This window comes from Saimiri boliviensis, chromosome 7 (assembly GCF_048565385.1).
Source record: "Saimiri boliviensis isolate mSaiBol1 chromosome 7, mSaiBol1.pri, whole genome shotgun sequence".
Classification (NCBI taxonomy): domain Eukaryota; kingdom Metazoa; phylum Chordata; class Mammalia; order Primates; family Cebidae; genus Saimiri; species Saimiri boliviensis.
This window is the reverse complement of record NC_133455.1, coordinates 63,599,023-63,627,022: the sequence shown is the minus strand read 5'-3', so window position 1 is coordinate 63,627,022 and position 28,000 is coordinate 63,599,023. Positions and strand designations below refer to the sequence as shown.

General features: G+C 42.1%; 2 protein-coding genes and 1 pseudogene across 4 annotated transcripts in view; 2 read left to right on the top strand and 1 right to left on the bottom strand.

Annotated features, from left to right (window-relative positions):
* The window catches only part of KANSL2 (KAT8 regulatory NSL complex subunit 2), a 67,309-nt gene extending 66,146 nt beyond the window's left edge, over nt 1–1,163 (top strand). Inside the window, exons 14-15 of one of the 2 annotated variants that reach the window (XM_074402580.1) lie at nt 1–77; nt 420–1,163. The gene's annotated coding sequence lies outside the window, so the exon portion shown is untranslated. The other variant, XM_074402579.1, reaches the window with a different exon arrangement.
* On the top strand, nt 9–27,558 carry LALBA (lactalbumin alpha). Its single transcript, XM_074402582.1, has 7 exons — nt 9–77; nt 6,653–6,745; nt 12,103–12,156; nt 22,897–23,128; nt 23,782–23,940; nt 24,442–24,517; nt 25,032–27,558. The coding sequence occupies exons 4-7, from the start codon at nt 22,996–22,998 to the stop codon at nt 25,090–25,092; spliced, it is 429 nt and encodes a 142-aa protein (XP_074258683.1). The 5' UTR covers nt 9–77; nt 6,653–6,745; nt 12,103–12,156; nt 22,897–22,995; the 3' UTR covers nt 25,093–27,558.
* LOC120365087 (elongation factor 1-alpha 1 pseudogene) lies at nt 1,058–2,629 on the bottom strand (annotated as a pseudogene). The gene has a single exon (XR_012518424.1). The product of XR_012518424.1 is annotated as an elongation factor 1-alpha 1 pseudogene (transcript).
* Nucleotides 27,559–28,000: the final 442 nt, after the last annotated feature.

Below are 28,000 nucleotides of genomic sequence, written 5' to 3'. Positions count from 1 at the left end.
TCTTATAGGTGGAAGGGACTTACCTTGTCTCAGATGAGACTTTGGACTTTGGACTTTTGTGTTAATGCTGGAAGGAGGTAAGACGGGACTGTTGAGAAGGGATGACTGTATTTTACAACATGAGAAAGACGTGAGACTTGGAGGGACCAGGGACAGAATTATATGGTTTGGTTGGTGTCCCCACCAAATCTCATGTTGAATTGTAATCCTCAGTGTTGCTGGTGGGGCCTAGTGGGAGGCCATTGGATCATGGGGGTGGTTTCTCATGGTTTAACACTATCCCCCTTGGTGTTGTCATAGTGAGTGAATTCTTGTGATATCTGGTCATTTAAAAGCATGCCACACCTCCGTCCTCTTTCTATTCCTGCTCTGGCCAGGTGAAGTGCTTGCTCCCCCTTTGCCTTCCACCATGTTTGTAGGTTTCCTGAGGCTACCCCAGAAGCTGAGCAGATGCCAGCATTATGCTTCCTGTGGAACTGTGAAGTCTGTGGAACTGGAACTGTGAAGTTTGTAAAACTGTGTGAAACCTCTTTTCTTTACAAATATCAAGTCTTAGGTATTTCTTTATAGCAGTGCAAGAACAGACTAATAAACCATATTAATCAAAATATTGGCCAGGCATGATGGCTCATTCCTGTAATCCCAGCACTTTGGGAGGCTGAGTTGGGCAGATTGATTAAACTCAGGAGTTCAAGATCAGCCTGGGTAATATGGTAAAACCCTGTGTCTACAAAAAATAAAAATAAAAAAAAATGGCTGGGCACGGTGGCATGCACCAGTGGTCCCAGCTAATTGGGAGGCTGAGGTGGGAGGATTGCATGAGCCTCATATATATATATATATATATATATATATATATATATATATATTTTTTTTTTTTTTCTCATTAAACTTTTTTTAATGGGTCTCAAAATTCTGTGACAAATTTTTGGTCAAGTTGTTTCCATTAAAAAGTACTGATTTTAAAAACTAATAACTTAAAACTGCCACAAGCAAAAAAGAAAACCAAAGTGGTCCACAAAACATTCTCCTTTCCTTCTGAAGGTTTTACGATGCATTGTTATCATTAACCAGTCTTTTACTACTAAACTTAAATGGCCAATTGAAACAAACAGTTCTGAGACCGTTCTTCCTCCACCACTGATTAAGACTGAGGTGGCAGGTATTAGGGATAATATTCATTTAGCCTTCTGAGCTTTCTGGGCAGACTTGGTGACCTTGCCAGCTCCAGCAGCCTTCTTGTCCACTGCTTTGATGACACCCACGGCAACTGTCTGTCTCATATCACGAACAGCAAAGCGACCGAGAGGTGGATAATCTGAGAAGCTCTCAACACACATGGGCTTGCCAGGAACCATATCAACAATGGCAGCATCACCAGACTTCAAGAATTTAGGGCCATCTTCCAGCTTTTTACCAGAACGGCGATCAATCTTTTCCTTCAGCTCAGCAAACTTGCAGGCAATGTGAGCTGTGTGGCAATCCAGTACAGGGGCATAGCCAGCACTGATTTGGCCTGGATGGTTCAGGATAATCACCTGAGCAGTGAAGCCAGCTGCTTCCATTGGTGGGTCATTCTTGCTGTCACCAGCAACGTTGCCACGACGAACATCCTTGACAGACACGTTCTTGACATTGAAGCCCACATTGTCCCCAGGAAGAGCTTCACTCAAAGCTTCATGGTGCATTTCAACAGATTTCACTTCAGTTGTAACGTTGACTGGAGCAAAGGTGACCACCATACCAGGTTTGAGAACACCAGTCTCCACTCGGCCAACAGGAACAGTACCAATACCACCAATTTTATAGACATCCTGGAGAGGCAGGCGCAAGGGCTTATCAGTTGGACGAGTTGGTGGTAGGATGCAGTCAAGTGCCTCAAGCAGTGTGGTCCCACTGGCATTGCCATCCTTACGGGTGACTTTCCAACCCTTGAACCAAGGCATGTTAGCACTTGGCTCCAGCATGTTGTCACCATTCCAACCAGAAATTGGCACAAATGCTACTGTGTCGGGGTTGTAGCCAATTTTCTTAATATAAGTGCTGACTTCCTTAACGATTTCCTCGTATCTCTTCTGGCTGTAGGGTGGCTCAGTGGAATCCATTTTGTTAACACCAACAATAAGTTGTTTCACACCTAGTGTGTAAGCCAGGAGGGCATGCTCTCGGGTCTGCCCGTTCTTGGAGATACCAGCTTCAAATTCACCAACACCAGCAGCGACAATCAGGACAGCACAGTCAGCCTGAGATGTCCCTGTAATCATGTTTTTGATGAAGTCTCTGTGTCCTGGGGCATCAATGATAGTCACGTAGTACTTGCTGGTCTCGAATTTCCACAAGGAGATATCAATGGTGATACCACGTTCACGCTCAGCTTTTAGTTTATCCAAGACCCAGGCATACTTGAAGGAGCCCTTTCCCATCTCAGCAGCCTCCTTTTCAAATTTTTCAATGGTTCTTTTGTCAATGCCCCCGCATTTGTAGATTAGATGGCCAGTAGTGGTGGACTTGCCGGAATCTACATGTCCAATGACGACAATGTTGATATGAGTCTTTTCCTTTCCCGTTTTGGCTTTTAGGGGTAGTTTTCACGACACCTATGTTCTGGCGGCAAACCCGTTGCGAAAAAAGCTTTTTTTTTTTTTTTTTTTTTTTGAGATGGAGTCTTGCTCTGTTGCCCAGGCTGGAATGCAGTGGCATGATCTTGGCTCACTGCAACCTCTGTCTCCCGGGTTCAAGTGATTCTCCTGGATCAGCCTCCTGAGTAGCTGGGATTACAGGCACGTGTCACCACGCCCAGCTAATATTTTTGTATTATTAGTAGAGATGGGGTTTCATCACTTTGTTCAGGCTGGTCTCAAATTCCTGACCTTGTGATCTGCCTGCCTCAGGCTCCCAAGGTGCTGGGATTACAGGTGTGAGTCACTATGCCCAGCCAAGCCTGGGACTTTTTTTGTATTTTTAGTAGAGACAGGGTTTCACCATGTTGGCCAGGATGGCTGCAAACTCCTGACCTCAGGTGATCCACCTGCCTCAGCCTCGAGAAGTGCTGGGATTACAGGTATGAGCTACTGCCACTAGCCAATTTTGTAGTTTTAGTAGAGACATGGTTTCACCATGTTCACCATATTGGTCAGGCTGGTCTCAAACTCCTGACCTCAGGTGATCTATCTGCCTTGGCCTCTCAAAGTGCTGGGATTACAGGCATGAGCCACTGTGCCCAACCAAATCATTCTTTTTTTTTTTTTTTTTGAGATGGAGTCTTGTTCTGTCGCCCAGGCTGGAGTGCATTGGCACTATCTCAGCTTGTTACAACCTCTGCCTCATGGGTTCAAGTGATTCTCTTGCCTTAGCCTCCTGAGTACCTGGGATTACAGGCACACACCATCATGCCTGGCTAATATTTGTATTTATAGTAGAGACAGGGTTTCACCATGTTGGCCAGGATGGTCTTGATCTCCTGACCCCATGATCTGCCTGCTTTGGCTTCCAAAAGTGCTGGGATTACAGGTGTGAGCCACCGCTCCTGACCAAATTGTTCTATTTTAAAGACACATGCACATGTATGTTTATTGCAGCTCTATTTGGAATAGCAAAGACATGGAATCAACCTAAATGCCCATCAATGCTAGACTGCATAAAGAACATGGCGTACATATTCCCCATGGAATACTATGCAGCCATAAAAAAAACGAGATCATGTCTCTTTTTTTTCTCGAGATGGAGTCTTGCTCTGTCGCCAAGTCTGGAGTGCACTGGTGCCATCTCGGCTCACTGCAACCTCTGCCTCCCAGGTTCAAGTGATTCTCCTGCCTCAGCCTCTCAAGTAGCTGGGACTCCAGGTGCACGCCGCCAGTCCAGCTAATGTTTTGTATTTTTAGTATAGATGGGGTTTCACTGTGTTAGCCAGGATGATCTCAATCTCCTGACCTCGTGATCCACCCACCTCGGCCTCCCAAAGTGCTGGGATCATAGGCGTGAACCACCGTGCCCCGCTGAGTACATATCTTTTGCAGGAACATAGATAGGAGCTGGAGGCCATTATCCTTAGCAAACTGTATTAGGGTTCTCTAGCGGGCAGTATTATGCACAACACTGCCCACGTAAGACTGGATGAGTATTTCCAGTATTCTTTCTAAAGAGCTAGTGTAATCAAAAAAGGTAAAATGTAAGAGAAAAACATGTAAAACTGACATTCTGAGTGGTCTTTATAAGACTTTAGGGACTAGCGCAATGGCTCACGCCTGTAATCCCAGCACTTTGGGAGGCCGAGGAAGGTGGATTGCCTGAGGTTGGGAGTTCTAGACCAGTGTGACCAACATGGAGAAACCCTGTCTCTATTAAAAATACAAAATTAGCTGGGCGTCATGGTGCATGCCTGTAATCCCAGCTACTTGGAAGCCTGAGGAAGGAGACTCATTTGAACCCAGGACGCAGAGGTTGCGGTAAGCCAAGATCACGCCATTGCACTTTAGCCTGGGCAACAAGAGGGAAACTCTTGTCTCGAAAAAAAAAAAAAAAAAAGAATTTAAGAAGGCCTTTAACATGAAGATTAAAATCCTCACGAGAAATTTCTTTTTTTGTTTTGTTTTGTTTTTGAGATGGAGTTTTGCTCTTGTTCTCCAGGCTAGAGTGCAACAGCACAATCTGGGCTCACTGCAACCTGCACCTCCAGAGTTCAAGAAATTGTCCTGCCTCTGCCTCTCAAGTAGCTGAGATTGCAGGCTTGTGCCACCATGCCTGGTTAACTTTGTATTTTTGATAGAGACAGGGTTTCAGCATGTTGGCCAGGCTGGTGTCAGACTCCTGACCACCAGCCTTGTCCTCCCAAAGTGCGAGGATTACAGGCATGGGTCATTGTAATCGGCCCTCATGAGAGATTTCTTTGTGGGTTCACTTCTTGTTCCTGACATAGCTCCTTGACCTTTTGAGTCTCTCTGTCCCTGCCTCTCTCTCTCCCTTTCAACTACCCTCCTACTCTCTTCCTACCGCTTCTTCCTTCCTTTTCTATCTTACTATCTTTTACTATGAAGTTTAACACAAATATGGAATTGAGCATAAAATGTTAATGTGCCATTTAATGAAATGTTATAAATTACACATCTGTGTAATGAACACTCAGGCCACTTAATGGAGTATAGCCAGACCTCCAGAAAGGCTTTTTTGACTGCAACTCTCTCCATGCCTAGAGATAATCATTACTTCCTTACATTTCTTTACAAGGTACCACTTAACTATGTATCCATAAAAACACAAATTGTTTTTCTTGCTTTTAATCTTAACTGGAATCTTTCTGCTGCTTTCTTTTTTGGCTTGGGTTATTTTAGTCAATATTATGTTTTTAAGATACACCAGTGACCTGTGTAGCTGTATGTTGTTCATTTTGGTGCTATATTCTATTGTAGGACTTGTTCCACAATTTATCTATTATACTCTTTTTTTTTTTTTTTTTTTTTTTTTTTTTTTTTTTTTTTTGAGACAGAGTCTCACTCTTTTGCTAGGCTGGAGTACAGTGGCATGATCTTGGCTCACTGCAACCTCCACCTCTGGTTTCAAGTGATTCTCCTGCCTCAGCCTCTCGAGTAGCTGGGACTATAGGCATGCTCTGCCATACCCAGCTAATTTTTATATTTTTAGTAGAGACGAGGTTTCACCATGCTGGCCAGGGTAGTCTTGATCTCTTGATTTCGTGATCCGCCTGCCTCGGCCTCCCAAACTGCTGGGATTACAGGCATGAGCCACTGCACCTGGCCCTATTATATTCTTAATGAACAGTTGTTAATAGTTTTGGGGATTATCAGCAATGCAGCCAAGTGCAGTTTTTTTTTTTATTACAATTATCCTGAGACACATACATGAGTTTCTCTAGTGTGTATATGTGGGAGTGGAATTGCTGAGTCCTAGGACTTATGTATCTTCATATTTGCCAAAATGTTTTCTAAAGTGGTTGCACCAATTTCACTTCTACCGGCAGTTTATGAAAGTCCTCTTTATGTTTTGTCAGACTTTACAATTTTTATTTGATCTTATGGATGCATAGTGGTAGCACACTGAAGTTTTAATTTACATTTTCCTGATTACTAATGAGGTTGAATTCCCTTTCATATTTTTATTGCCATTTGGATTCTTCTTTGCAAAGTTCTGGTTCAAGTTTTTTGGCCATTTTTATGGTGCTTTCAGTAAGGGTTCACATGAGTTCTTTATATATTCTAGATACAAAGTATACAAATTCTTAGTCATTATATGTGTTACAAAATGTCCCTCTTCATTTTGTGGCTTGCTTCTCTTTTATAGAACAAAAATTCCTTTTATAGAAAAAATTTCTTTTATAAAACAAAAATTAATATTTTAACGAGATTAATTTATTTTTATTTTTCTTTATGGCCAATGTTTTCTTTTGGTCTTGTTTTAAAGACTTTGCTTATTCTGAAATAATAAAGATATCTTTCTATACTTTAAACTTTTAAAAAATCTTCTTTTTTTTTGAGACAGGGTCTGATTCTGTTGCCCAGGCTGGCATGCAGTGGCACAATCTTTGGTTGCTGTAGCCTCGACCTCCTAGGCTCAAGTGATCTTCCCATGACAGCTTCCCAAGTACCTGGTACTGCAGGTGCATGCTGTCACACCAGGCTAATTTTTTATTTTTTTCTAGATGTGGGGTTTTGCCATGTTGTCCATGCTGGTCTCGAATTCCTGAGCTGAAGTGACTCACCGGCCTCAGCTTTCCAAGATGCTGAGACTACAGGTATGAGCCACTGTGCCCAGCCTCATCTACACACTATAGTTTGCTTTCTGTTTAGTTCTATAATCTATTTGGAATTGATTTGTGTGGATGTTTTAAGGTAGGGATTACATCTTTTTGTTTCCCATGTGATTTTTGTATCTTCCAGAATGATTTATTGGAAAGTCTACTCTTTCCACACTGTTTTTCTTTGTCATTTTTATCATAAATCAAGGGCCTACATACATGTAGGTATGTTTCCGGTTATCCTATGTTATTCCATTGGCCTGTTATTAGTCCATACTTGTATCATTAATATGTTTTAATTAATTTTTCTTTATATTAAGTATTGACATTTGATAGAGCAAGAATTCTTATCTTGTTCTTTAGTGATGTTCTTGGCCAATGCATTTATTTAATTTTATAAGTATATTGCCATATTTCATTAAAAAACTTTTGGGATTTTAACTATAATTTTTTGAATCTGTAGATCAGTTTGAGGGTAATTTGTATCTTTACAATGTTAACTCTTCCAAAACAGTAGCATATTATCTATCTCATTATTTGAGTCTTATTTTATATCTCTCAATAGGGTTTCATAGAAGTCTTATATATCTTTTGTTATATTTAATGCCGTACTTAAAAATTTTGACAACATTGTAATTGGCAACCCTGTTTTTAAATTGATGGCATGTAGAAATAAAATAAATTATGCTACTATTGTATCAAGCCACTTTGCTAAACTTTCTTATTAATTCTAATAAGTTATCTGTAGATTACTGTAGATTTTATATATACAATCATCTAAGAATAAAGTCAGTTTTGTTTGTTCCTTTTTACTACCATTTGTTGAATAGTGACTCCTTTCTCCATGGCTTGTTTTTGTTAACCTTGCTAAAGAAAAGTTGGTTGTAGGTATGCAGTTGTATTTCTGAGTTCTCTCTTCTGTTTCATTTGTTTGTTTTTGTTTTGTATCAGTATGGTGCTGTTTTGGTTGCTGTAGCCTTATAGTACAGGCTAAAATTGGGTAGAGTGATGTCCAACTTTATTCTTTTTGCTTAGGATTGTTTTGACTATTTGGGCTCTTTTTGGTTTCCATATGAATTTTAGAATAGTTTCTTCTAATTCTGTGAAAAATGTTAGTAGTTTTATCTACTTTATTATTATTTTTTTTTTCTGAGATAGAGTCTCACTCTGTGGCCCATGCTGGAGTGCAATGGTGCGATCTTGGCTCACTGCAACCTCCGCCTCCCAGGTTAAATCGATTCTCCTGTCTCAGCCTCCCAAGGAGCTGGGACTACAGGTGCATGTCACCATGCCCAGCTAATTTTTGTATTTTCAGTAGAGACGGGGTTTTATCATATTGATCAGGCTGGTCTCGAACTCCTGACCTCAGGTAATTTACCCACCTTGGCCTCCCAAAGTGTTGGGATTACAGGCATGAACCACCTCGCCTGGCCTGAATGTTAGTAGTTTGGTAGGAATAGCCTTCAATCTGTAAATTGCTTTGGGCAGTATGGTCACTTTCATGATATTGATTCTTCCAATCAGTGAGCATGGAATGTTTTTTGTGTTGTCTCTGATATCTTCCAGCAGTGTTTTGTGGTCTCCTTGCAGAGATCTTTGACTTCTTTTGGTAGAATCTTTAGGATTTTCTAAAGGTAGACTCAATATCAGCAAAGAGAGATAGTGTAACTTCTTCTTTTCCAATTTGGATGTATTTTATTTCTTTCTTTTGCCTAATTCCTCTGGCTAGAACTTCCAGTACCATGTTGAATAGGGTTAGTGAGAATAGGCATCCTCATCTCGTTCCAATTCTCAGGGGAATGTTTCCAGCTTCTACTTGTTCAACGTGATGGTTGTGGGTTTGTCATAGATGGCTCTTATTATTTTGGGGTATGTTCCTTGATGCCTAGTCTGCTGAGGGTTTTTTTTTTTTTATCATAAAGTGATGTTGGATTTTATTGAAAGCTTTTTCTGTGTCTGTTTAGTTGATCATATAGTTTTTGCTTTTAATTATGTTTATGTAATGAATCACATTTATTTATTTATGTATGTTGAACCAAGCTTGCATCCTGGAAATAAAACCTACTTGCTTGTGGCTTTAACTAAACCAATGTAGTTTAGTTAAAACTCACCATTGCGGTGAATTAACTCTTTGATGTGCTGCTGGATTCAGTTTGCTAGTGTTTTGTTGATAATTTTTGCATCATGTTCATCAGAGATATTAGCCTAAAGTTGTCTTTTTTTGTTGTGTCACTGCCAGATTTTGGTATTATGCTGATGGCGGCTTCATAGAATGAGTTAGGGAGAACTTCCTCCTCCTTGATTTTTTGAAATAGTTTCAGTAGTATTGGTACCAGTTCTTCTTTATATAGCTGGTAGAATTTGTCTGTAAATCCATCTGGTGCAGGGCATTTTTTGGTTAATAGGTTTTTTTAGTACTGATTCAATTTCAGAGCTTGATATTGGTCTGTTCAGGGTTTCAGTCTCTTCCTGACTTAATTCTGGGAGATTGTGTGTTTCCAGCAATTTATACATTCCTCTAGACTTTCTAATTTGTGTGCATAGAGTTGTTCATAGTATTATCTGAGGATCTTTTGTGTTTCTGTGGCACCAGTTGTAAAATGTCATCTTTGTCATTTCTGATTATACTTATTCATATCTTCTCTTTTATTTTTGTTTGTTAATCTAGCTAGTGATCTGTCAATCTTGTTCATTTCTTTGAATAATCAACTCTTGGTTTTATTGATCTTTTGTATGGAGTTTTGCATCCCAATTTCATTAAGTTCTTTTTTTTTTTTTTTTTTTTGAGACGGAGTTTCGCTCTTGTTACCCAGGCTGGAGTGCAATGGCGCGATCTCGGCTCACTGCAACCTCCGCCTCCTGGGTTCAGGCAATTCTCCTGCCTCAGCCTCCTCAGTAGCTGGGATTACAGGCAGGCGCCACCATGCCCAGCTAATTTTTTATATTTTTAGTAGAGACGGGGTTTCACCATGTTGACCAGGATGGTCTCGATCTCTCGACCTCGTGATCCACCCGCCTCGGCCTCCCAAAGTGCTGGGATTACAGGCTTGAGCCACCATGCCCGGCCCAGCCCATTAAGTTCTTTTCAATTTTAGTTATTTATTTTCTTCTGCTAGCTTTGGGGTTGGTTTGTACTTTTCTCCTAGTTACCTTAGGTGGAAAGTTAGATTGTTATTTTGAGAACTGTCTAACTTCTTAATGAAGGTGTTTAGGGCTATAAACTTTCCTCTTAACACTGCTTTATCTGCGTGATAGAGATTTTGGTTACATTGTGTAGCTATTTTCATTCATTTCAAAAAAATTTTTTGAGCTCTGTCTTTTAATGTTTGCTCAGGAGTTATTCAGAGCAGGTTGTTTAATTTCCACTTATTTGCATAGTTTTGAGAAATCTTGATGATTTCTTTTTTTTCCTTTTCTTTTTTTTGAGACAGAGTCTCACTCTGTTACTCAGACTGGAGTGCAGTGGCATGATCTTGGCTCACTACAACTTCCACTTCCCAGGTTTATGAGATTCTCATGCCTCAGCCTCCCAAGTAGCTGGGATTACAGGCCTGTGCCATTAAACCCAGCTAAATTTTTTATTTTTAGTAGAGAGGGGGTTTTACCATGATGGCTAACTGGTCTTGAACTCTCAACCTTAGATGATCTGCCTGCCTTGGCCTCCCAAAGTGCTGGGATTATAGGTGTGAGTCCAGCCAATGATTTCTATTTTTACTGCACTGTGGTCCAAGAGTGTGCTTGATATGACTTCATTTTTTTGAATTTATTGAGATTTGTTTTATGACCAAGCATATGGCCAATATTAGAATATGTTCCATATGCAGATGAAAAGAATGTATATTCTGTGGTTGTTGACTGGCATATTCTGTAGGGGCTTATTATGTCCAGTTGGTCAAGTGTCAAGTTTAATTTCAGAGTTTCTTTGTTAGTTTTTTGTCTTGATGATCTAACACTGTTAGTGGGGTGTTGAAGTCTTTCACTATTATTGTGTTGTTTTCTAAGTCTTCTTGTAGTCCAAGAACTTGTTTTATGAACCTGGGTGTTCCAATGTTGGGTGCATATATATTTAAGATTGTTAAGTCTTTTTGTTGGATTGTATCCTTCATCATTATGTAATGCCCTTCATTGTTTTTCTTAATTTTTATTGGTTTAAAGTCTGTTTTATTTGATCTAAAAATAGCAGCTCCTGCTCTTTTTTGTTTTCTGTTTGCATGGAATATCTTTCTCCATCCCTTTACTTTGAGCCCGTGAGTGTCATTACGTGTGAGATGACTCTTTTGAAGACAATAGATAATGGGATCTTGTCTTTTTATCCAGCTTGCTACTCTGTCTTTTAAGTGGGGAATTAACTCATTTACATTCAAGGTTAGAATTGATGTGTGTGATTTTGATCTTGCCATTGTGTTCGCTGGTTGTTATGTGGACTTGATCATGTAGTTGCTCTATAGTGCCTGTGGACTATGTGCTTAGGAGTGTTTCTGTGGCAGCAGGTGTCATTCTTTTGATTCCATGTTTAGCACTCCCTTAAGGTCTTCTTATATGGTTGCTCTAGTTGAAACAAATATTCTCAGCATCTGAGAAGGATTTTATTTTTCCTTCATGTATGAAGTTCAGTTTGGTGAGATGTGAAATCTTGGTTGGAATTTCTTTTCTTTAACAATGCTGAAAATAGGCCCCCATTCTCTTCTGGCATGTAAGGTTTCTACTGAGAAGTCTGCTGTTAGTCCGATGGGATTCCCTCTGTATGTGACTTGACACTTCTCTCTAGCTGCCATTAAGATTTTTTTTTCCATGTTGACCTTGGTGAATCTGATGAGTATGTACCTTGAGGATTGTCATTTTTTATAGTGTCTATTTGGGGTTCTCTGTGTTTCTTGGGCTTACACATCAATTTCTCTATCAAGATTAGGGAAATGTTCATGGACTGTATCCTCAAATATGCTTTCCAAGTTGCTTATTCTCTCTCCTCTCTCAGGAATGCCAATGAGTCATAGACTTGTTCTCTTTACATAATCCCATATTTCTCAGAGGTTTTGGTCATTTTTCTTAATTCTTTTTTCTTTATTTTTGCCTGACTTAGTTGATTCAAATAACTGGCCTTTGAGATCTAAAATTCTTTCTCCAGCTTGGTCTATTCTGCTGTTATTACTTTTGATTATGTTATAAAATTATCGTAGTGAGTTTTTCAGCGCTAGAAGTTCAGTGTGATCCTTTCTTAAAATGGTGATTTCATTTTTATCTCTTGGATTGCTTTATTGGATTCCTTGAATTGGGTTTCAACTTTCTCCTGAATCTTGATGAGCTTCCTTGCCATCCAGATTCTGAATTCTATGTTTTTATTTTTGTCATTTCAGTTATTTCAGACAGCTTAAGAACCATTGCTGGGGAGTTAGTGGACTCATTTGGAGGTAAGGAGATGTTCTGGCTTTTTGAATTGCTAGGGTTCTTGCTCTGATTCTTTCTCATATGGGAGGGTTGATGTTCCTTTAATTGTGGCGTAAGTTAAGCATATTTAGTTGGTTTCATTTCTGGGTTCAAGCGATTCTCCTGCCTCAGCCTCCCAAGTAGCTGGAATTGCAGGTGCCCACCACCATGCCTGGCTAATTTCTGTATTTTTAGTGGAGACAGGGTTTCTCCATATTGGTCAACTTGGCCTCAAACTCCTAACCTCAAGTGATCCACCTGCCTCAGCCTCCCAAAGTGCCAGGATTACAGCTGTGAGCCACCACACGCAGCCTTAAATTACTTTTGAAAATAAAAAGTTCAATTAATCTTCTTTTAAAAAGAGGATAGCAAGGAAGACTTGTTATATCAGACAGCAGAACATAGCAAAAAGCTGCTGCACTGAAATCAGTAAGGTATTTGTGTCAGAATCGAAAATTATGACAAGTTGAAGAGAAGACAGAACCCAGAAAGAATTGCAGATGGATTAAAAATTTTAAATGACAGCAAAACATGTGTTTTTATAAATATGGTAATTGATAAAACTATGGACTGATATATGGTAAATTTTTTCCCTGTTTTGTTTTTTAAATTTTGGTGGGTACAGCATAGCTGTATATATTTATGGAGTACATAAGATGTTTTGATACAGACATGCAATGTGAAATAAACCCACTATGGGGAATGGGATGATAGACTGTTAATATGAGTTGTCAGGATGATGTTTGGCAGAAAAAGAATGAGGAGAAAGAACGGGAAGCCATTCCTAAAAGGAAAGGAAAAACAACCAGGTTAACAAAAAATAGGATGTAAGATTCTATCAAAGGTGTTGATGTAAAATTACGTAAAGATTAGTTTACTGAAAAAGAAACATTTTATAAATTAAAAATGAAAAATCAATTAAGATTTGCAGAGAAATTTTGTTAGCTTCTTGGTAATTAAATGTGTATCAGTTTGTTTTAGCTAATAGTTAAAAAGGTAAAATTTACTTTAGTATCTTTTCAAATCATTTGTGTGTTATAATGTATATTTCCATGCTTGCATTTTTTGGTTGATACTATCCCCAATTCACACAAATGAATCAATAGTTCATTTAAGTATAAAAGCAATGCTAGCAATAGTAATGCAAATATAGCAATCCAAAATAAGCTCATATAAATTGAGAGTAGGCCTTTGGTGTGGGATATAAGATGTGAATTTATAATGCTAAGTGACTTGGTAAAGACTTTTGAAGAAGCAGCTGAAAAGAAAAATGTCAATAAAAATTACTCCCTGTATAAATCTTAATTGCTTTAACTCTCTAATTTGGTTAAACATTTAATAAAATTTGGGTTTCAAGTCCAAGACTTAGCATCATTGTCTACCTAGTGATAATTTTCCTGAATTATGAGAGAAAGTAGAACAAGATGAGGATATAAATATATTTTAAAATACAGACAGGGCCTTGCTTTATTGCCCAGGCTGGAGGGAGTGGCACAATCAAAGCCCACTGCATTCTTGAACTCCTGGGCTCAAGCAATAATCCCACCTCAGCCTCCCAAGCAGCTAGGACTATAGGCATGTGCCACTATGCCTGGCTAATTTTAAAATTTTTTGTAGTGACAGAGTCTTGCTATGTTGTCCATGCTGGTCTTCAGCTCTTGGTCTCAAGTAATCCTCCTGCTTCAGCCTCCCAAAATGTTGGGAGTATGGGCATGAGCCACCACACCCACAAGGGGAGGATATTAACTATAAGAAGTAATGGCCATTATTACTATGACCCTCAGGGTGTTCCCTCTAAATGGTAGGCCTAGGCTCCGTCTAGAAACTCCAATTCACGTACAGACAACATTTTCAGATGGAAAACCTGCCTTGAAGCAGATGCTTTCAATTTCTTTCTTTTTAGAAATAAAGACATTTTAATTTTATTATTATTATTATTATTATTATTATTTTGAGATGGCATCTTGCTCTGTTGCCCAGGCTGGAGTACAGGGGTGCAATCTTGGCTCACTGCAACTTCCACCTCCCAGTTTCAATCGATTCTCCTGCCTCAGCCTCCTGAGTAGCTGGGGTTACAGACTCCTGCCACCACACTCGGCTAATGTTTGTATTTTTAGTAGAGTTCGGGTTTCGCCATGTTGGCCAGACTGGTCTCAAACTCCTGACTTCAAGAGATCCGCCTGCCTCAGCTTCCCAAAGTGCTGGGAATACAGGCATGAGTCACCATGCCCGGTCTGCAATTTTTACTTTATAAATAAAGAAATTTATTTTTAGAAATAAAATTTTTATTTTTAGAAATAATATTTTTATTTTGTCTATCTCCAAAAAGATGATTCCTGGTTTTAAAATCCTGGATTTTTCCCACAGCAGCTAAGCAAATGCACATAACTTTCTAGTCTATTTCTAACAAAATCCAGGTAAGTGTATTGTAAATGCTTCTTTGCCATCTTGATTCAGCTCTTGGCCTCCATGCGGAGCACCCTGAGTAAACCTCTCTGGAAAGGGAGATTTTGGCAGGAGCTTTCTTCCTGGACAGGTAGATTAGGGCAGGAGCTTTCTTCCAGGAGCTATGCTGACGTCTTTCCACATAATTCTTCTTTCAGTTCTGTGATCATTGTGTATTGTTGGAATTCACTTGGAGTGGCTAGCAGAATATTAGGGAAACACTAAGGAAACTTATAGATTATAGTCTCAAACCTTTCGGAAGTCCAAAAGGTTTTATTGGGACAGGCTGAATGCAGCTGACTTATTAGGGAAAAGATAGAGACAATAAGAGGCCTTCTCTGTTAAGTCTGTTTACCCCACGTCCCTTTGTCTCTACTCTGTTTACTGATGTAAACTTTGTGCTGGATATCCCTCGGGGGAGGTGGGGGGGAATCAAAGGGAAATTATCCATTAATAGTGTGTACTCTGGGCCCCAGAACCTAAAGCTTTTATTTTTTATTTATTTTATTTTATTTATTTATTTATTTATTTATTTATTTGAGATGGAGTTTTGCTCTTGTTACCCAGGCTGGAGTGCAATGGCGCGATCTCGGCTCACTGCAACCTCCGCCTCCTGGGTTCAGGCAATTCTCCTGCCTCAGCCTCCTGAGTAGCTGGGATTACAGGCACACGCCACTATGCCCAGCTAATTTTTTGTATTTTTAGTAGAGACGGGGTTTCACCATGTTGACCAGGATGGTCTCGATCTCTTGACCTCGTGATCCACCCGCCTCGGCCTCCCAAAGTGCTGGGATTACAGGCTTGAGCCACCACGCCTGGCCTATTTTTTTTATTTTTGGGATGGAGTCTCGCTCCTTTACCCAGGCTGGAGTGCAATGGCACTATCTCGGCTCACTGCAACATCTGCCTTCCAGGTTCAAGTGATTCTTCCACCCCAGCCTCTGTATAGCTGGGATTACAGGCACCTGCCATCATGTTCAGCTAATTTTTGCATTTTTGTAGAGATAGGGTTTTACCATGCTCACCAGGCTGGTCTTGAATTCCTGACCTCAGATGATCTGTCCACCTTGGCCTCCCAAAGTGTTGGGATTATAGGTATGAGCCACCGTGCCCAGCCCTAAAGCGTTTATCATTTGTAAAACCACCCTTTTAACCATGTTAATTATCCACAAGTGTGTTGACTTAGAACCTCTGTTAGGAAATCTTTACTGAATAAATGTGAGGATGGAACAGGGGTTCTTGGTTGATTGGCAGCAGTCGATCTCTGAAAGCAGCTGACGACCATCCCTAGCCCACTTGAGACACTGAAATAGGTGTGAGTCTGCATTTATTCATCCGCCGTTAAGTCAAGGTCTGCAGCTCTGCAGGTGGTGATCTACATCTCGGTATATTGTTCTCCTTTGGAGCATCTCCAAGAGGCTGCATCTTTCTCTGGATGTTTGCATTTGTTCCCATTAGACACTTTCTATCCTGTTTTTTTCTGATGACCCCCAGGTATCCTATTTTATTTCTAAGGAAAAATGGTGCCTTTTGCCAGAGGCATGTTTGTTTTCTTTTCTGCACCTATTTGTGATTCCTGACCTGTATGCTGATTTTTATTGCTTATGGGGAAGGGCCATGATATAATCAAATTACAGGCAAGCAAGCAGCTGCCTTAAGTCTTGACTTGGCTGAAAGTGTAGAAAACACCTGTGATTCTTGAGACCCTGGCCCACCATTTTACTCCATCATAGATACCTAGTCCGTAGCCCAGGGCAGGAGGCATTTTACACAAGACTCCACTATTGAGAGCACCAGTCCTCAGGAGTAGCTTTTCTTATCTGTCCCTCTCCCACACGGTTCAAGGTTACCCTCAGCCATATTCTCAACAAAGCTTACGATAGAATTCCCATTCCTGTTGTGTACCCTTGCAGTGCCTCTGAGTGGAATGCGGAGAAATGCAGTGGCTCCACTTTTGCTGTGTTTCTGAACATGTGTCTCTTGCTATCAGGACTTTCTGCTCATCTCTCTTGGCACACTGAGATCCTCCAACCTACTTGCACTCATCCCACTTCATATACTGGTTATCCATGGTACAGGAGACAGAATTAAACTGAGAGGACTTTTCCCTGACTCTGAACACATGTAGGAAATAATGATATGGAAGACCTTCAATTTGTAAGTCTTAAATAGACTGGTTGAGATAAATGGTCCCTGAAACATAAGAAATCAGGTTGCTGGGCACAGTGGCTCATGTCTGTAATCCTAGCACTTTGGGAGGCTGAGGCAGGCAGATTGCCTGAGCTCAGAAGTTTGCGACCAGCCTGGCTAACATGGAGAAACTGTCTCTATTAAAATACAAAAAATTAGCAGGGCATGGTAACACGTGCCTCTAGTCCTAGCTACTTGGAAGGCTGAGGCAGGAGAATCATTCGAGGCAGTGAGGGAAGAGACCCCTCTTTCCTGTGTCTTGTCTCAAAGGAGGAGGAAGTAAAAGTTGAGACATAGCAGGCATGAGGTCAGTGGCCAAGTCAGCTGATGCTGCTGAACTGGCCTGGAGGTTAAAGATTAAACCCCCCACTTTTAATTGCACTCCTATCTATAGATTGCAGGCTTCATATGGAGAAACGCCCTCCAGAAAGCATTGTTCTCTCTCAGTCTTGCTCAAACCCCCACTGGTCACGTATCCCGTGCCTACTTCATCAATCACGACCCTCTCAGATGTACTTCCTAGAACTGTAAGCCCTTGAAGGGGCTAGGATTTTCTTTGTCGGGGAGCTCGGTTCTTGAGACACAAGTCTGCCGATGATCCCAGCCGAATAAAGCCACTTCCTTCTTTAAATCTGATGTCTGGGAGGTTTCATCTGCAGCTTGTCCTGCTACATTTCTTGCTTCCCTGAGTGGGAAACAATAAGCCTTGTGGTCAGTGGACACAACCTCTTAGGCAATTTAATGCTGCCCTTTGAAGCATCCCTGCAGGGAACTCCAGCCCGCTTAGGTGACATGGGTCCTGAGAGTGCTCCCTGGTAGGCATTGGCCTTGGTGGAATGCCTTGTCAGAGCAGAGTGAGGCAGGCCACTGCAGGGGATCCACACAGAGTCTGAACACTGGAAAAGAACTGGCGTTGGGAGTCTGGATGTCAGGACCGGTCTTGGGAACTTGCCCACCCGCTCTGGGTGGAAGCGTGGCCTGATCCCCTACAGTGTGCCAGTCTCGGCACTCTGGATTTGATTTTGTTTCTCTGTAACTGGTTTCAGTATCCTGGACTTGTTTTGGTTTATATGTGGGTAGTAGTAATCTTGCAGTTATAGCCCCCTTACTCCCTCAGTCACCTGACTTGGTGCCTACTTATTCTAAGGAAGAGAATGACTTTTTTCCAGGCAGAAGGAGGGCAGGCAATAAAAGAGGGATGGAACCAGTCACTGGACAGAAGAATAGCTGTGCAACAGCTACATGGAACCACCTGCTTAGGCCAAGAATCACTTGAAAAGTTGCTAGGCTGCTGTTTCTACATCTCACATCTATCAGCTCTGGCCAAAACAGTAGCGTAGTGGTGCATCACTTGCTGAAAATACAATGGTAGGCAAGGTCCCACCGTCCTGCTTAGTATACCACTTGGTATACGAGCTTACGGAGCAGCCCCTTTTGACGATCTTCAAGTAGACTTCACGGAAATGCCCAAGTGTGGAGGTAACAAGTATTTACTAGTTCTCATGTGTACATATTCTGGGTGGGTAGAGGCTTATCCAACATGAACCGAGAAAGCCTGTGAAGTAACTCATGTGCTTCTCCAAGATTTCATCCCTAGGTATGGACAGCTATTGTGCATTGGCTAGTGTTTGTTTGTGGCAGATTGGTTTAGAAGACAGCAAAAGTGTTGGGGATCACCTGGAAGTGGCACACTGCCTACTGACCACAGAGTTCTGGAAAGGTGAAGCGTATGAATTGGACTATCAAAAATGGCTTCAGGAAAGTGTGTCAAGAAACAGGATTAAAGTGGATATGGGCACTCCCCATGATATTGTTTAAGATTAGATGCACCCCTTCAAGAAGACAGGATATTTCGCTTATGAGATACTGTACCATAGACCCCCTCCCATACTACAGGGACTCTCAGGGACTCCTAGAGAATTAGGTAAGATGGAACTGTAGCAATAGCTACAGGCTTTAGGGAAAATTACCCAAACCATTTCAGCTTGGGTTAATGAAAGATGCCCAGTAAGCTTATTCTCCCCAGTTCACCCTTTCTCGCCAGGTGATCACGTACGGATTAAGGACTGGAATGTAGCCCCCCTGAAGCCATGGTGGAAAGGACCCCAGACCATAATCCTGCCCACTCCCACAGCTATGAAGGTGGAAAGAATCCCAGCTTGGCTCCACCACAGCCACATAAAAGTTGCAGCAGCTGAGACTTGGGAGGTGGAATTGGATCCGGACAACGCCTGTAAAGTGATCCTGTGGAAGACGGCAAGCCTTGCGTCAGCCACACCCTGGAAGCTGGCTGGTCTACACAGGAAGCACGGGGAAATTCATCATGGGACTCATTCTCTTTCTAATTTGGACTGATGCAATAAGGACTTTAAGTGACTTTGAGGACTGTTTTCAGTGTATACATCAAGTTACTGAGATAGGACAGAAGGTCACTGCAATTCTCTTGTCCTATAGCTATTATGGATATACAGGAACTCAAAAGTGGACTTGTTTGTATAATGGCATGTACAAGGTGTATAGTTCAGGGATGGGTAGCCTACTGTCTGCTATGACCCCTTTGAACTTGCCCCCCCCAATGTCTACTGTTTTTGAAATAAGGCTCAGGACAGGCTTTTGGGGTGACCCAAACAAGGTAATAGCTAGGACAGAGGAAAAAGGAATTCCCAAGCAAATCACCCTGAACTTCGATGGTGTGAAAACAAATATCTGCCAAGAAATGTACTGGTGTCAGGAAGGTACCTACTGCTCATGTATAGTTTCTTGGAAAAGAATGAGAATGACCCCGTCCTTCTTTGGAAGGGAGAGAAATAATCCCTCCTGGACACTGTAATCCATTAGGACTAATAATTACTAATCCCTTAAACCCCTGTTGGAAAACAGGGAAGCAGGTTACCTTAGGGATTGATGAGACTGGACTCAACCCACAGGCTGAGATTCTAATTCAAGGGGAAGTCCAAGGTGCCTCACCAAACCAGTATACCAAACTTTTTATGATGAGTTAGGAGAGCCAGTACCAGAACTCCTGAATAAGACAAAGAATTTGTTCCTTCAAGCAGTTGAAAATGTAGCCCATTCTCTTAATGTCACCTCTTGTTATATATGTGGGGGAACTACCATAGGAGACCGATGGCCCTGGGAGGCCGGAGAGCTGGTGCCTTCCGATCCTGCTCCTAACATAACCCAGTTCAGAGCATCCAGACTGACAACTTCTGGGTCCTAAAGACCTCAATCATTGGACAGTACTGCTTGGCTAGAGAAGGGAATGACGTCACCGTCCCTGTAGGAAAACTTGGTTGTCTAGGACAAAGGCTGTACACTGAGACGGCAAGAGCAGTTACCTGGTGGGGTTCAAACCACACCGAAAAGAACCCACTCCAGAAATTCCCCAAGTTGCAAGCTGCAAGGGCCCATCCTGAATTCTGTCGAGATTGGATGGCTCCTGCTAGACTGTACTGGATATGTGGGCATAGAGCCTATGCCAAGTTACCTGACAGATGTACAGGCAGCTGCGTCATTGGCACCATTAAGACATCCTTCTTCCTGTTGCTGGTGAAGACAGGTGAATTATTAGGCTACCCTGCATAGAGGCTTCCCAAGAAATGAGGAGCCTGGCCATAGGTAATTAGAAGGATGACGAGTGGCCCCCTGAAAGAATCAACAGTACTATGGGCCTGCCACATGGGCACAAGATGACTCCTGGGGCTATCGGACCCCCATTTACATACTTAATTGGATCATCCAATTGCAGGTTGTCTTAGAAATAATCACTAACGAAACTGGCAAAGCCTTGACTCTTTTAGCCCGGCAAGAGACCCAAATGAGAAGAGGTCATCTGTTCTGATAGATGGCATTTCTCATTTGGGTAGTGCTGGTAGCTGAAGGAATGGTTTGTGGAAAGTTCAATCTGACAAACTACTGTCTGCATATAGACAAGCAGGGTCAGGTAGTTGAAAACATCGCAAGAGATGCATCAAAACTGGCACGCGTGCCTCTGCAGGTTTGGCATGGGTCTGATCCAGAATCTATATTTGGGAAATGGTTCCCAGCTTTAGCAAGATTTAAAATAGCACACCCTCATCATAGGTGTACTATTGATAACAGTACTTGCTTACTACTCCCCTGCTTGCTACCCTTGCTTCTCTAAATGATTAGACGGTTTGTTACCACTGTAGTTCACCAGAAGACTTCATTGCAAGTATACTACTTGAATCACTATCGACCGGTCTCACAGAACGACCTAGAATGTGAAGGTCAGGATGAGAATTCCCACTAGTAAGTAAGTGAGGTTCTCAAAGGGAGGAAATAAGAGAAGAGATCCCTCTTTCCTGTCTCTTGTCTCAAAGGAGGAGGAAGTAAAAGTTGAGACATAGCAGCGATGAGGTCAGTGGCAAGGTCAGCTGGTGCTACTGACCTGGCCAGGAGGTTAAAGATTAAACCCCCCACCCTTAATTGCACTCCTATCTATAGAACACGGTGTAATATGGAGAAACACCCTCTGGAAAGCATTGTTCTTGCTCAATCTACTTATCCATCATGACCCTCTCACATGTACTTTCTAGGACTGTAAGCCTTTAAAAGGGCTAGGATTTTCTTTGTTGGGGAGCTCGGTTCTTGAAACTCAAGTCTGTTGATACTCCCAGCCAAATAAAGCCACTTCCTTCTTCAAATCTGGTGTCCTGGAGATTTGTTTCGCTTGCGGCTTGTCCTGTTACAGCCGATGTAGCAGTGAACCAAGATTTGTGCCACTGCATTTCAGCCTGGGCAACAGTGAGACATAGTCTCCAAAAAAAAAAAAAAAAAAAAAAAAAAAAGAAGAAATCAGGCTTAGAGATGAAGATAAGGAAGATGAATGGTGGTGATGTGAAGGAGCTAACAGCTACTTGTCGTCATGACATAAAGGAACTATTCAGAACTAGTACCCACAATTCTACTTGCTCAGGGCCACTGACCTTATAGAGATCTCAGACATATTCTTGTTCAGCCTTAAAGTGCTTAAAGTCCAATCTTTCCACTGGCTTGGGTCTTTGCCACTTTCTGTGGCCAACTCTGAGGTTGTCAAGTTCTTCTACAAATAAATCTGTTACAAGTTATTCATCTGGGAGTTTTGTAATGTCTTAATTAATGCCAATGTAGTATTTGATTATTTATGATAGGAGTGGTTAGGTGTGGGGAATCTGATAATAGCTAGTAGGACAGATAGATTCTTTTTCTTTTTTTTTTTAAATAACAGGTCTCATTTTGTCTCCAGGGATTGATGGAGTGAAGTGGAGTGAATGTGGCTCACTGCAGCCTTGACCTTCTGTGCTCAAGTGGTTTTCCTGCCTCAACTCCTCAAGTAGCTGGGACTACAGGCACATGCCACCATGCGCAGCTAATTTTTGTATTATTTTTTGGTAGAGATGGGGTTTTACCATGTTGCCTAGGCTGGTCTCGAACTCTTGGGCTCAAGTGATTCACCAGCCTTGGCCTACCAAAGTGCGGGGATTACAGATGTGAGCCACTGTGCCTGGCCTAGATGCTTTCATACAAGCTTTTCAATTACGCATTTTCCTTAAGTAGGAAGTCTTAGGATCCAAGTTATATCTGATTGCTACAGTCTCCGTTCCCATATTCTATCCCTATTTCTGATTTTTCAGTGGTGAGCTACCATATCAAGGAACTCATTCTGGGCTTTGTTACGTGGCTGAGTTGGCTGGACAAGTGCCAGGTTTGATCCTGGAACTGTGGCATGTGATGGCATACACCCCCTCTCCACATTCTGTATGTCTCTAGTGGGGAGGGGGAAGCTGGCCGTAGAACTTGATTGTATTTTCTGATTGCCTCACTTTAATAGCCCCCCGGGCACTCCTTTGTTCCCAAATTAACCAGAGACAGTGCTTCCTAGAACCAACCTTACAGGAAACAAAGGGATAAACAAAGCCAAATGGGAAGCAGGATCATGCTCTGAACTCTTTCTGGACAGAGAACAATACCTGGTATGGACTAGATACTGGGGAGGAAAAGGAAAAGTAAGGTGAATTGCGGAAGGAAGCTGGCAGGCTCAGCGTTTCTGTCTTGGCATGCTCAGTCTCTTTTCATTCTCTTCCTAGATGCAGGGCTTGGTTCCAGAGCCCCTGAGGCTTTCTGCGTGAATATAAAGAGGCGAAGCTGAGGGATGCTTCCATTTCAGGTTCTTGGGGGCAGCCAAAATGATGTCCTTTGTCCCTCTGCTCCTGGTGGGCATCCTGTTCCCTGCCATCCCTGCCAAGCAATTTACAAAATGTGAGCTGTCCCAGGAGCTGAAAGCCTTGGATGGTTATAGAGGCATCTCTTTGCCTGAATGTGAGTTCCCTGCTCCCTCATTTCATCCGTTCCTCGTGTGTTTCTCTCCTCCATCCCCTCCTTCCTCCACTTTCACTTAATTATTGAATCATCTTTTCTGCTCATTTGCATGCTCTTTTATTTCATGTATTTATTTGTGATTATTATTATTATTATTATTTTTGAGATGGAGTTTCTCTCTTGTTGCCAGGCTGAAGTGCAGTGGTGTAATCTCAGCTCATGCAACCTCCACCTCCAGGGTTCTAGTGATTCTCCTGCCTCAGCCTCCTGAGTAGCTGGAATTACAGACGCCCACTACTATCATGCCTGGCTAATTTTGTATTTTTCATAGAGACGGGGTTTCACCGTGTTAGCCAGGCTGGTCTCAAACTTCTGACCTCAGGTGATCTGCCTTCCTCAGCCTCCCTAAGTGCTGGAATTACAGGCTTGAGCCTTCTCACCCAGGCCCTTTTATTTTCCTATCCTTTCTTTCTCTTATTGTCTGATTTTTTTTTTTTTTTTTTTGAACTCTCCGTCTCATCTCATCAAGGTACTCTGAGCTTTGCCATCTTTGGAGATTGACTGGAAAGCATTTTTATGTCCGAGAACGACAGTTCCTCCTTTATGCGGGTCATGGACATCTCTGTGATATCTCTTTCTCATCTTTCCCTCAGTCATCTGTACCGTGTTTCACACCAGTGGTTATGATACACAAGCCATAGGTGAAAACAAGGGCAGCACGGAATATGGACTCTTCCAGATCAATAATAAGCACTGGTGTAAGAGCAACCAGATCCCTCAGTCAAGGAATATCTGTGACATCTCCTGTGACAGTGAGTAACCCCTATAACCCTGTTTCTCTGTTTTTCTGAGGCCTGCCCCTGGGATAATCTCCTTTTTAGTGTCAAGCAGACCTCAGGCTTCATTGCCTTGCCTGGGCTCTACAAAAATTGTGGGACTTAAATTGGCAGTACTGAGGAAGAAGCAAGAAGTAAGTAATCTGGATTTTTCGTGGTCACCGAATCCCCAGACAGTTCTCTGAGGTTTGCGGGTAGACAATCTGAGCTGTCTGAGAGTCTTGGAGTATGATTCTCTGCATTTTCAGGATAAGTCAGTAGATGAAGCTGATGATTCCTCCAGAGATATTCTAGGGAAATTAAGGAAGTCCCTTACCCAGGGTTAGACATTACCATATTGGTCCTTTCATATAGAAAGACAACAGGCACAAGCCTTGAGTTTAGAGAACCTACTGGATCCAGGGATTAGATGAACTCATTGCCTTTCTGGGTAATACTTCTCAGCTCTCTCATTCCTTTCCCTGTAACTCCTGCTAGAGTTCCTGGATGATGACATTACTGATGACATAATGTGTGCCAAGAAGATCCTGGACATTAAAGGAATTGACTACTGGTGAATCATTATTCTATTTGCTGTTTCCCATCTTCCTTCCCCTTACCCCAGTAGCACAGCACCACTCTTCTCTCACTCTATCTCCTGGTCATTTAATCTAGAATATAGTCTCCAAAACAAAACTTACCTAGAGACTCAGGTTTCCATGTTTAAGTCTCCCTGACTCCACTCCTTGGTAGTAATTTTCCTACAAAGGGGTTGCCTGATGGAGGGCTCAGACCCAGGTCTCCTTTCACCTAGACTTGGACATCTTATTCCACTTGTTTAGTTCTATACCCTAAAGTAAGCTGTTGGTATCACTGCATATCTTTTCTAACCCAACAATTTTCTTGGATTATTTTTTATGGACTGTATTCCACTTGATGGCTTGTGTCCCTTGCCATCCGGCCAGGAGTGTCTCTCTATAATTCTCATCCACACTCTTCCACTTCAGCCCTCCTGGGAATAAATCTAGGTGGAAATTCAAGCCAAGATCCAGTCAGCTAACTCACCTTGTCCCCTTCTTCATTATCAGGTTGGCCCATAAAGCCCTCTGTGCTGATAACCTGGAACAGTGGCTTTGTGAGAAGTTGTGAGTGTCTGCTGTCCTTGCCAGTCCTGCCCGGTCCACACTCCTGGAATGCCTCTTCCCTAATGCTACCTCAGTTTGCTTCTTTCTGTTCCTCTAAAGCTTATCTGACTCTAAGCCTTGGGCCCTGTAGTGACACCACTGAACTCTTGGGGACTATTTTCCAGGAATGCCTGAGTGGTGCACTGAGCTCTAGACCCTTGCTTAGTGTCCCCGATGACACTTTCACTACAGCGCAGATTTCACCTCTGTCTTAAATAAAGGGCCCAATTTGGAGTCACTAGCTGTATTTTTTTTTTCCTCTGGAGGGAAGGGGAAGAAATAGGGTGAGGATATGGACTCTGAAGCCATGGGTCATAGCCATCTTCCATCTCTACTGCAGAAGTAGGCTGAATTTACAATAGAAAGGTGAAGGTTACTTCCTATACCAATTCAATGCAACGAACTTTTACTGATCACCTAATCTATTCAAGAAACTGTGGAGAGATCCAAAGTTGACTGAACACTGGTCAGGCATGGTGCTAACGCCTGTAATTCCAGCACTTTGGGAGGCTGAGGTGAGTGGATCACTTGAGGTCAGGAGTTCGAGACCAGCCTGGCCAACATGGCCAAACCCCATCTCTACCCAAAATACAAAAATTAGTTGGGTGTGGTGGCTGGCACCTGTAATTCCAGCTACTCGGGAGACTGAGACAGGAGAAGAATTGTTTGAACCTGGGAGGTGGAGGTTGCAGTGAGCCGAGATCGTGCCATTGCACTCCAGCCTGGGCGCTCCATTCTCAAAACAAACAAAACCCCCAAAACATGAATTTGGCTGAATGGCCTCTTTCCTCAAGGACTGATGGGAGAGACATGTTAAACATTAATAAATAGTTATACTGTAAGAAAGAGAGTTATAAGCATCATGAGAAAGGTCAGAAATGTGCCCTGGGCATTCACAAAAGAAAAGATAATTTATATTTGGAGGACATGTTGGGAAAAGGAATCAAGAAAGGATTCCTGAAAGGGAGAGCATTTAGGCTGGTTTTAAAGTCTGTGTGGGATTTTGACAAGGGGCGATGTGGGTGGGAAAAGGGAGAGCATGGGTGGGAACCCAAGAATCTATAATGGGGGACTTGAGGGGTTGAGGATTTTCTTTACCTTTCATGAGGAGCTGTGAAAGGAACTCTCCCTGTCTCTGGAAACCAGAGACAGAACAGGGGCCCTGACAATCAGCTCAGCGATGCTGAAGAATCTAAGAATTTGGGGCCTTTGGGTTTGGACCCTCCACTCCATTATTCTTTCTTGCGCTTTGCTTGTTTTTAAGGAGAATGTTTGGAGGACTTCATTCATTTTAATAATTATGGGATATGTGAAAGAAGAAGAGTCAGGAAATTTGGGTCCTAAAATCTGTTTCTGCTACTCATTGATGGTCTGAACCTGGGCAGGTCATCTCCATTCTCTGTGCCTCAGTTTTCTCATCTTAAAATGAGGGTTTTGGTTTAAATGGTTTTCTGAGACCAATTCCTGCCTTAAAATCCAGCTTTCCAAACTACAATTTAATTTGCCACACTCTGAAGGAACTGAGAATGACATTCACGTTGTTGCTCAGCTCCACGGCCCTGGCCTTCATCCCACAGAGAAGACAGGAAGTTCACCTGTGAGAAGTGCACCATATATGAGTTCACGATCTTCAGGAGCCTTTGCTGAAGGAACGGACAATAAGAGATTTAACTGTAGAGAGAACCTTAGCCTGAGGTCAGAAGATCAAGAGCAGACAGAAGCCAGGGAACTGATATGAAAGAAGTCTTCTTCTTTTTTTAAAGCATTCATTTGTTACAGTGGGTTATGATACAAATATTGATAGATGCCTACTCTGTACTTGTCCTACAGAGCAATTTTTATGTGTTTCTACTCAGTTTAATTTTAGCGTGTTGAATTGTAAAATAATCCGTGTATTAAATCAAATAAATAAACAAAATGCCATGTTCTTTGTTACAAGCAACACTACAAAAGGCATTTGGAATTCTCAGGCAAATTCTCTCTTGTTCCTAGCCTGTACTTATTTTCCCCTCATTGGCTTATATATATTTTTTTTCTTATTTATTTATTTATTTTTTGGATGAAGTTTCACCCTTGTTGCCCAGGCTGGAGTGCAATGGCATAATCTCGGCTTACTGCGAACTTTGCCTCCTGGGTTCAAGCGATTCTTCTGCCTCAGCCTCTGGAGTAGCTGGGATTACAGGTGTGTGCCATCGTGCCTGGCTAATTTTTGTATTTTTTAGTAGACACCAGGTTTCGCCATGTTGGTCAGGCTCGTCTTGAACTCCTGACCTCAAGTCATCAACCCATCTTGGCCTCCTGAAGTGCTGGTATTACAGGCGTGAGCCACCGTGCCCGGCCTCTACATTTTTTTATTTCAATGTCTAATGTGGTGTTCACTGAATTATGAATTCTTTTGAGAAAATAAATCAATGAATCTATACATTGCCTTCTTTATCCAGTGAGGTATGGCTAGATCATCTTTATGACATATACATCAGCAGTATTCTTCATCTCCTCCTCCTCCTCCTCCTTTTTTACAAATAAAAATCGTATATGTTGAAGGTGTACAACTTGATGTTTTCTTACATGTACACACTTCAAGCATGCTAATGAACGTATCATCACCTCACATGGTTACTTTTCTTTTTCTTTTGGCATGGAAGCAGCCTTGATAGATAGATGCGGTTCCCTTGGCACTTGGGTAGAAGCAGGATAGGAAACCGCTGTTCTCTTCCTGAGAACTTTCTTGAGAGCCGAATAGGAGGCAGCATGGCTGCTGAGCATCTGTTCTGCTTTCTCCACCTCCTCTTTCCTTTAGACCTAACATGAAGCTCTAAGCCAAGCAGAAGGCTGAGGTCATCCAGACTACTGTGGGAGGTGGGGCGGCTCCA